Source organism: Trichechus manatus, unplaced genomic scaffold, assembly GCF_000243295.1.
Source record: "Trichechus manatus latirostris isolate Lorelei unplaced genomic scaffold, TriManLat1.0 scaffold00003, whole genome shotgun sequence".
NCBI classification, from domain to species: Eukaryota; Metazoa; Chordata; class Mammalia; order Sirenia; family Trichechidae; genus Trichechus; species Trichechus manatus.
The window spans coordinates 1781044-1792059 of NW_004443939.1; the positions used below are offsets into that span (position 1 = coordinate 1781044).

Sequence of the window (11016 nt, forward strand, 5' to 3'; positions counted from 1 at the left end):
GATCCATACATGCCTTTGCATGCCTTTGTATAGACAATAAAACATAGGTAAACATCTTTCTGGTATTCTCTGCTTTCAGTCATAATCCATCTAACATCAGCAATGATACCCCTTGTTCCTCGTGCTCTTCTGAATCCAGCTTGAATTTCTGCTGTTCTCTGTTGATGTACTGCTGCAATCACTTTTTAATGGTGTTCAGGAAAATTTTACTTGTGTGTAATATTAATCATACTGTTTGATAATTTCTGCATTCTGTTGGATCATCTTTCTTTGGAACGGGTACAAATATGGATCTCTGCCAGTCAGTTGGCCAGGTAGCTGTCTTCCAAATTTCTTGGCATAAACTAGTGAGCACTTCTGGCACTGCATCAGTTTATTGAAACATCTCAATTGGTATTCTGCTAATTCCTGGAGTTTTGTTTTTCACCTATGCCTTCAGTGTAGCTTGGACCTCTTCCTTGTATCATCAGTTCTTGATCATATGCTACCTCCTAAAATGACTGAATGTCAACCAGTCTTTTTGGTACAGTGACTCTGTGTATTCTTTCCATCTTCTTTTGATGCTTCCTTCGTCATTTAATGTTTTACCTGCAGAATCCTTCAATTTTGCAACTCGAGGCTTAATTATTTTTCTTCAGTTCTTTCAGCTTGAGAAATGCCGAGCATGTTTTTCTCTTTTGGTTTTCTATCTCCAGGTCTTTGCACATTTCATTATAATACTTTACTTTGTCTTTTAGAGCCACCCTTTGAAATCTTCTGTTCAGCTTTTTTACTTCATCCTTTCTTCCTTTTGCTTTAGCTACTCGACACTCAGAGCAAGTTTCAGAGTCTCTTCTGGTATCCATTTTGGTCTTTTCTTTCTTTCCTGTCTTTTAATGACCTCTTACTTTCTTCATGTATGATATCCTTAATGTCATTTCACATCGGTCATTAGTGTTCTATGCATCAAATCTATTCTTGAAATGGTCTCTAAATTCAGGTGGGATATACTCAAGGTCATACTTTGGCCCTTGTGGAATTGTTCTAATTTTCTTCAACTTCAACCTGAACTTGCATATGAGCATCTGATGGTCTGTTCCACAGTTAGCCCCTGGCCTTGCTCTGACTGATGATATTGAGCTTTTCTATCATCTCTTTCCACAGATGTAGTTGATATTATTCCTGTGTATTCCATCTGATGAGGTCCATGTGGATAGTCGCCACTGATGTGTTGAAAAAGGTATTTGCTATGAAGAAGTCGTGGGGCTTGCAAAATTCTATCATGTGATGTCTGGTGTCGTTTCTATCACCAAGGCTGTATTTTCCAACTACCAGTCCTTTTTTTCCAACTTTTGCATTCCAGTGGCCAGTAATTATCAATGCATGTTGATTGCATGTTCAATCAATTTCAGACTGCAGAAGTTGGTAAAAGTCTTCAATTTCTTCATCTTTGGCCTTAGTGGTTGGTGTGTAAATTTGAATAATAGTCGTATTAACTGGTCTTCCTTGTAGGAGTATGGGTATTAGCCTATCACTGATAGTGTCATACTTCAGGATAGATCTTGAAATGTTCTTTTTGACAATGAACATGACACCATTCCTCTTCAATTTGGCATTCCCTGCATAGTAGACCATATGACAGTCTGATTCAAAATGGCCAACACCAGTCCATTTCAGCTCACTAATGCCTAGGATATCGATGTTTATACACTCCATTTAATTTTGGCTACTTCTAATTTTCCTAGATTCATACTTAGTACATTCTATGTTCCAATTATTAAAGGATGTTTGCAGCTGTTTCTTCTCATTGTAAGTCGTGCCACTTCAGCAGATGAAGGTCCAGAAAGCTTGACTCTATACACCAGTGGTATTTTGAATACCTTCCAACCTGAGGAGCTCATCTTCCGGCACTATATCAGACAATGTTCCACTGCTATTCATAAGGTTTTCACTGGCCGATTTTTTCAGAAGTAGACTGCCAGGTCCTTCTTCCCAGTTCATCTTAGTCTGGAAGCTCCACTGAAACCTGTCCACCATGTTTGACCCTGCTGGTATTTCAAATACTGTTGGCAAAGCTTCTAGTATCTCAGCAACACGCAAGCCCCCACTGTACAACAAACTGACAGATGGTACAACCAACTGGTATGATAGGAACAGAAATCTAATTGCAGTGAGCTGGGAAGGTAAGTGGAAAATGAGTAAAGGAGATCTTTATTTTTAGCCATTTGGTTGAGACAGGAAGGACATAACATAGAGAGCAGGCATCGAGTTTAAGGATGGTTTCTTTTTTGATAGATTATAGTCATTTAGTCCTTGATAACAGAAATTCTGTCAAATAGTGTTTGTTATCCCCAATGTTGCCTTATACATAGCAGGCTACCAAATAAATGTTTGTTGGGTTGAAACAAGTTCCAACTCTGTTAGATCCAAAGATAAGCAACAAAAACAGATTACAAAGCTCCAGTGACTTTTGAATCACCTACCACTGTTGGATTATTTATGTTGTCCATTTGTTCCCTTCTTAGTGGGAGGAAAATCACAAGTTGAATTTTCATCCAATCTCTGAGGATCTTGAAGAGATGGTCCTCCAACCATATTTAATAAAGCATCAGAAAATAGGTTAAATATCAGCAGGGATTACCAATGAGGTAAATTGACTTACTTTGACTTTCTTTCAGGAATGTCCACATCATCATAGATTTTAACTTTCCGAGACCTAAATTCTGGGCTCAAGGTAGGATTGAAATACTCCGTTAGTGGGTATGGTTTATAAAATCCCCAGCCTTCCAAATTATACACAATCACCTAATTATCCAGGCACATCCCCAAGCTTGTTTTACTAAAATCTAATCATAAAATACAGATAGGCTGGGAGGATAAAAGAACAAAAAGATTCTTCATTTGGGAAGAAATTCAGCTGAGGATTAAAAACACAGTGAGATGTCCAAGTATATCAAATACACACCTATATATTTATATCAATTTGATTTCATGCAGGCTTCCAGAAAAATGTCACTTGGTAAAAGAATCATTTTTAGACCAGGTTCCCATCTTCCTGGAACTGGACAAAGATGTTATACTACCAGAATAGGAGGGACTTTTCTTAATCCCCAAGGGGGGAAACAAACAATTAATAGAATATTAATGTTGATTTTTTCTTCCATGATTTTTATTTCAGACCATTGACAACTGCTCTTGTATAATAATCTTGCATAAAATGGGATATGACTTAGTACACAATCATAAGTAGGTGTTTTAAATTTAGAATATCCATATTCCTTCATGCTCCATATAGAATTCCATTATATTGGGGTAATTCACCACTTGAACAAGTTTGAAACCTCTGGCATAATTATTCATAAGTATTAACACTGCTTTAATTGTTTCCCAATGTCATTAAATGTGGATGAGGTACAACACATGCCTATTCAAAGTGTTTTTTTTTTTTTTTTTTTAACACATGCCAAGGATATACTGGGAGACTTGTGATTTTACCAGGTACATGTAATTTTTGTTTGTTATATAGTTCAGCAAGCTCATTTGTGGAATATGATATACGTTTGAATTGCCAAGTCAGAGTGAAATCAAAGTAGCCACCATGGCTGGAGCCCATAAACAAAAACCAATAAACAACAAAACACATGGCCCTCTTTTACTGACAAATTCCATTTACTAAACATGCATTGAGAGGATACCATGTATCAGGTGCTGTGCTAATTTATGCACTACTGTTTTAATGGTAAAGCCAACAATATTCTGATGATCTACCCTTGATTCAATTAGTGTGAAACATGATCACGTTCAAATTATTGTATCTTAATTAGGGTGATCTGGCTATCAAATCCTTCAAGAGGCTATGTGATATAATGTGAAAAGCATGGTCTTTGTAATCAGACGACTTGGGTACAAATCTGAGATCACTCAAATACAAGTAGTCCTCGACTTATGATGAGGTTTCGTTCTGACATCTCTGTGGTAAGTCGGTTCTGACAAAGTCGAATGCCTCAATTTATTTTTCATTATTATTACCTTTTATTATCAGTATCTTTATAAATCTGATCTTTATTTGTCTTTGGAGGTTGAAACATTACATATAAACTTACAGATATATTTAACATTGTATGTGGTACATAAACTGTAAAAAAAAACAAACACAACAACAGTCATAAGCGTGATTCATCGTAACTCGAATACATCGTAAGTCGGGGACTATTTGCACAGGCTGTGGGTCCTAGAGCCTCCCTAAAAACGGACTAAGGTGCGCTTGACCCAAGCCATGGTATTTTCAATCGCCTCATATGCATGAGAAAGCTGGACAATGAATAAGGAAGATCGAAGAAGAATTGACACCTTTGAATTATGGTGTCGGTGAAGAATATTGGATATACCATAGACTGCCAGAATAACAAACAAATCTGTCTTGGAAGAAGTTCAGCCAGAATGCCCCTTAGAAAGGAGGATGGTGAGATTTCATCTTGTATTTTGGACATGTTATCAGGAAGGACCAGTCTCTGGAGAAGGAAATCATGCTTGGTAGAGGGTCAGTGAAAAAGAGGAAGACCCTCAATGAGATGGATTGACATAGTGGCTCCAACAATGGGCTCCAGCATAGCAATGATTGTGACAATGCCATAGGACTGGGCAGTGTTTTGTTCTGTGGTACACAGGGTCGCTATGAGTCAGAACTGACTCGATGACATCTAACAACAACAACATCTATTTCTCTGGGTTTTTAAGAGGAATGCATCTACCACAGGACCTGGCATACAGTAGGCACTCAAGAAATGTAACTCATCTTCCCTAAAGTAAGAAATACTGTTGTGAAATAATATATCTTTGATGTATCAATTTTTCATTAAATGTGAGCAAGCAGAGAGGATGACCACTTCTCTTTCCCTGCCCCTGAATATACCAATGCTGAGTAGTACTGTGCCAGCAATAAGCAAATGTCACTTACCTATATCAGGCAGCGAGATGGAAAATTCACTGTTGATTGGCAAAAGACAAGAAAGGGTTAAGGGAAAAAAGCCATGTCCAGACAGATTAGTTGGTACCTCTCAAATAACATATGGATGATTAGATGTCTCAATACCGACAGGTGCTTATAGGGAAAGATGTGAAGCAAACCTCTCCTGTAACTTTGTTCTGATCACCCGCCCCGCACTGTCCTTTACTGGACTTTTTTACACCCAGTGACTGCCCATACCCCCTTTTCCTAGCTTGACAAGCTCAGGCTGCCCCACAACCTTGCCCTTCTCTATCCACACAAGCCTAATTCTGGCCTTCAAGATGCCAATTAGCTAATGAGATACATCCAGTGTGGGATAAGTATTGATGAGAGAGAACAAACCTACAGATTAATTAAAGAGGGACCCTCTGGAGACACTGCACCCTGTCTATGATATCTAAATGAAAGGAATGACTTAAGGTGAGAATTCTAGACCAGGTGGAAAAAGAAAACGGTAAATTGCTAAGTAGGAGAGAATACTTGGCCCAGGTGGATGGTCTGGTGTTCCTCAAATCTCACCGTTAAGGAGATCACATGGAAGGAAGTATGATGTGCCAAGAAAATACCCATGTATTTTAACATTTAGTTTAAGTTCAGTCCTACAGGTATTTTTGGAGCATCACTATGGACCAGGCCAATATACTGGGTATGTAAAATGATCAGACACAGTTTTTGCCCTGAAGTAGTTTGGGGCTTAGTGAGGGAGACCAAAAGTAAACTAATATAATACTCTATGATAAGTACACAATGTAGGAATATCCAGAGGAACAGCACCTTAGGGAAAATTAGCTAACCTTTAAGTCTCAATTTTTCATTTCTAGAACCAATACCAGAACCAACTTTACAAGGTTTTTGTTAAGACTGAATGAGCATACAAAGTGAATGTGCCTGGGACAGACAGTTCAATGACCCCTACTGTTACTGTCCATAAGAAGAGACTGAGTGTTGTTAGGCTGTAATATGCAGGATGGGGTAGAAGAAAGAACATAGTTATTGGAGTCAGACAGAGCTGAATTTGACTCCCATTTCTGCCACTTACCCAGTATGTGTCCCTGAGCAAGTCATATAACTTTGAAGCCTTAGTTTTTGCATCTGTAAAATGGAGATACAAGTTTCTGCCTCAATGAGTTAGTGTGAGGATTAGCTAGAACACATGTGAAGTACTTAGTATACTCCCTGCCCTCAACACCTGGTTAGTACTTATTCTTTGGATCTCTGCTCAAGGGTCATTTGACCAAGGAAGTCATTCTAAACACCAATCCCTTACTCCATTTTAAATTGGGTCAGAGTGCTGATAGATCCTCTTTAAATTTAGAAACGAAGGCCACAAAAAGATCTATCATGACACTTCCTCTAGATCATTTATTCATTCAATATATATTTATTGAGTGCCTACTGTATACAAGGCACTGTACTAGGTGCTAGAGACACAGCAGTGGACATAATAGTCAAAATAACTACCCTCAAGGAGTTAACAGTCTAGTGGGGTGAGGCACATAGAAAAAAAATTGATATTTGTTCTAAAAACCATAATGGTATATTATATAAAAAATATATGGTCATAAGTCCAATGGAGAAAAATTGAGCATAGTGAGGGGAACCGGGTGGGCTTGAGATGGGGGGCTGGTTTTCCATTTGTCTTAGGCTGGGTTCTCTAGAGAAGCAAAACCAGTAAAGTGTATAAATATATAGAGAGAGTGATTTATATCAAGGAAATGGCTCACGTGGTTATAAAGGCTGGAATGTCCCAAGTCCATGGATCAGGATAGAGGCTTCTCCTGATTCACGTAGCTGCAGGGGTTGGCAAACCCAAGATCAGCAGGTCAGAGAGCAGGGCTCTTGTTCACAGGCTGCAAAGATTGATGAATCCCAAGATCGGCAGACAAGACCTCAGTTAAGCTGTTAGCTGAAGTCCCAAGAACTGGAGGTCAGATGAACAGGAGCCAGCTGCAGGATCCAGTGCGAGCAAAAAACACACAAGCCTTTCCAGAATGTCTACTTATATTCAATGCAGGCCACACGCCCAAGGAAACTCTCCATCAACTGATTGGCTACTCATAGAAGATCCCCTCACTGAAGTGACAACAACATCTTATGACTGCCAAACCACTGAGAATCATGGGCCCAAACAAGTTGACACACAACCTTAACCATCACAGTAAACCCCTTGTCAATTTAGCACCTGTACACATCTCCTTAATCCATACATAATCTCTGAATAAAGACAATTATAAAGTCATACTTGCACCTAACATGATACAATGAACACACACAACCAAAAATGCATTAGCCCTGTTTACATCTTATATTTTATAAGTGAAGAAAACAAACATATTTGATGCACATGTACAAAGCAGAAATACTCATAACAATTACAGTCCTTGTTTCTGCAACTGGTCATGTGGTTGTAACTGGTATTTAAAACTATCTTCTTCCACCACCCATTCCATATTCTCTTTGCCCTCAGCAAGCACCTCAGCTGGTTGTGGTTCTTTGCCTGGTGGGGTGACCCAAACCTTCATTCCTGAAAGGTCTGGGCCATTAGCAGTCATGTTGGAATTGGGTTGCTGTAATTTTCCATTGACTTTAATCACAGGGCATGGTAGTACTAAGAGACGCCCCAAGGAATCTCCTGCATTCCAGACATACCCTTCTTTACCTCCATTATGTAATATCAATAAGGTTTCCTTTTGGTAATCAGGATCATCACACCAGCCAGTATGGTAACTCCCTTTTTGCCTGTTGATTTAGAGGCATAAGCAGCCCAAAGTGGCCAGGCGGCATTCTTAGCTTCCAGTTCAGATGGAATCAGTGATGTGTCTCCAGGTGGGAGCATTCCTTCCTTTGGAACTAAGACCTCTAAACCCGCAGAGAATAAGGTCATAGGGACAGAAAGCAAAAATCTTGTGAGTGGGTCACTACGTGTAGTAGTGAGTGGTGCCACTCCCATTTCCACCTCTTAATTCCTGGACCCATGAATCCTGGCTATGGGAGAAATAGCACCATATACTGGACCCTGGTTTAGAGCGTATACAGCCTCCTGGAGAACATTGCCCCAACCCTTCAAGGTATTGCCACCTAGCTGGTGCCGTAATTTTGTCTTTAGAAGCCATTCCATCATTCTATCAAACCAGCTGCTTCAAGATGATGGGGAACATGGTAAAACCAGTGAATTCCATGAGTGTGGGCCCATTGCTGCACTTCATTTGCTGTGAAGTGAGTCCCTTGATCCAAGGTGATACTGCGTGGGATACCATGATGGTGGATAAGGCATTCTATAAATCCACAGATAGTAGTTTTGTCAGAAGCATTGCATGCAGGGAAGGCAAATCCATATCCAGAGTGTTTATTCCAGTAAGAACAAAACACTGCCCTTTCCATGATGGAAGTGGTCCAATGTAATCAACTTGCCACCAGGTTGCTGGCGGATCACCTCGAAGGATGGTGCCATATCGAGGACTCAGTGTTGGTCTCTGCTGGTGGCAGATTGGGCACTCAGCAGTGGCTGTAGTCAAGTCGGCCTTGGTGAATGGAACTCCATGTTGCTGAGCCCTTGCATAACCTCCATCCTTGCCACCATAGCCACTTTTTTTCATGAGTCCATTGAGCAATCAAGGGAGTAGCTGGGGAAAGAGGATGACTGGTTTCCACAGAATGCATCATCCTATCCACTTGATTGTTACTATTCTCTGCTGAGGTCACCCTTTGGTGAGCATTCACATGGAACACAAATATCTTCACTTCTTTAGCCCATTCAGAGAGGTCTATTCACATACCTCTTCCCCATACCTCCTTGTCTCCAATTTTCCAATCATGTTCCTTCCAAGTCTCTGACCATCCAGCCAAATCATTGGCCACAGCCCATAAAGCAGTATACATTCACACATCTGGCCATTTCTCCTTCCAAGCAAAGTGAACAACCAAGTGCATTGCTCCAAGTTCTGCCCATTGGGAGGATTTCCCTTCACCACTGTCCTTTAGGGAGGTCCCAGAAAGGGGCTGTAGTGCTGCTGCTGTTCACTTTCAAGTGGTGCCTTCATATGGTGCAGAACTGTCTGTAAACCAGGCATGAGTTTTCTCTTCCTCAGTCAACTGATCATAAGGAACTCCCCATAAGGCCATAGGTGCAGACTGGGAGATGGAAGGTAATGTGACAGGAGTGGAGATCATGGGCATTGGGACCACTTCCTCATGCAACTTACTTGTGCCTTCAGGTCCTGCTTGGGCCCGATCTCATATATGCCACTTCATTTAATGATGGAGTGCTGCTGTGCATGATCAAATTTATGACTTTGGGTCAGAAAACACCCAGTTCATGATGAGCAGCTCAGACCACACAGTGACTTGGTGTCCCATGGTTAAATGTTCAGTCTCTGCTAAGGCCCAGTAACAAGTCAAAAGCTGTTTCTGAAAAGGAGAGTAGTTTTCTGCAGACGATGGCAGGGCTTTGCTCCAAAATCCTAAGCATCTGTGCTATGATTCACCATAGTAGGGGTCTGTTAAAGACTTCAAACAGCATCACTATCTGCCACTGATGATTCAAGCACCATTGGATTGGCTGGATCATATAGCCCAAGGGGAAAAGCAGCTTGCACAGCAGCCTGAACCTGTTGCAGAGCCTTCTCTTGTTCTGGGTCCCACTCAAAACTAGCAGCTTTCTGAGTCACTTGATAAATAGGCCGGAGCAGCATGCCCAAATGAGGAATATGTTGCCTCCAAAATCCATAGAGGCCCTCTAGGCATTGTGCCTCCTTTTTAGTTGTGGGAGGAGCCAGATGCAATAACTCATCCTTCACTTTAGAAGGACTATCTCGACATCCCCCACACCACTGGACCTCTAAAAATTTCACTGAGATAGAAGACACCTGAATTTTTGTGGGATTAATTTCCCACCCTCTAGCATGAAAATCCCCCCCACATCTGTCAGTTTGTCATACTGTGGGGGCTTGCATGTTGCCGTGATGCTGGAAGTTATGCTACTGGTATTCAAATACCAGCAGAGTCACTTATGGTGGACAGGTTTCAGCTGAGCTTCCAGACTAAGACAGACTAGGAAGAAGGATGCAGTGGTCTACTTCTGAAAAGAATTAGCCAGTGACACCTTATGAATAGCAGCAGAATGTTGCATGATATCCTACCGGAAGATGAGCCCCTCAGGTTGGAAGGCACTCAAAATACAACTGGGGAAGTAAAGTCCTCAGAGTATCAGAGTAGAGTAGACCTTAATTACATGTATGGAGTCAGGTTTTCAGGACCTTCATTGGCTGCATGTGGCACGAGTCAAAATGAGAAGAAACAGCTGCAAATGTCCGTTAATAATCAGAATGTGAAATGTACGAAGTATGAATCTAGGAAAATTGGAAATCATCAAAAATGAAATAGAACTCTTAAAGATCTATATCCTAGGCATTAGTGAGCTGAAATGGACTGGTATTGGCCATTTTAGATTGGACAATCATATGGTCTACTATGCCAGGAATGACAACTTAAAGAGGAATGGTGTTGCATTCATCCTCAAAAAGAACATTTCAAGATCTATCCTGAAGTATCCAGAACAGTTAATTGTGTTCATGAGGAACGTGTACACAGATCAAGAGGCACTTGTTTGGAAAGAACAAGGGGATACTGCGTGGTTTGAAGTCAGGAAAGGTGTGTGTCAGAGTTGCATCCTTTCACCATACCTATTCAATCTGTATGCTGAGCATATAATCTGAGAAGCTGGACTATATGAAGAAGAAAGGGGCATCACGACTGGAGGAAGACCCGTTAACAACCTGCAATATGCAGATGACACAATCTTGCTTGCTGAAAGAGAAGAGGACTTGAAGCACTTACTGGTGAAGATCAAAGACTACAGCCTTCAGTATGGATTACACCTCAACATAAAGAAAACAAAAATCCTCACAAGTGGACCAATAAGCAACATCATGATAAATGGAGAAAAGATTGAAATTGTCAAGGATTTCATTTTACTTAGATCCACAATCAACAGCCATGGAAGCAGCAATGAGGAAATCAAAAGACGCATT

General features: G+C 40.6%; 1 protein-coding gene across 1 annotated transcript in view; it reads right to left on the bottom strand.

Moving 5' to 3' along the window:
• The window catches only part of FYB2 (FYN binding protein 2), a 115388-nt gene that overhangs the window by 12803 nt on the left and 91569 nt on the right, over positions 1–11016 (bottom strand). The window contains 2 exon segments of the mRNA XM_004369123.2: positions 2642–2702; positions 4937–4965. Coding sequence (XP_004369180.1) covers positions 2642–2702; positions 4937–4965 — 90 coding nt within the window.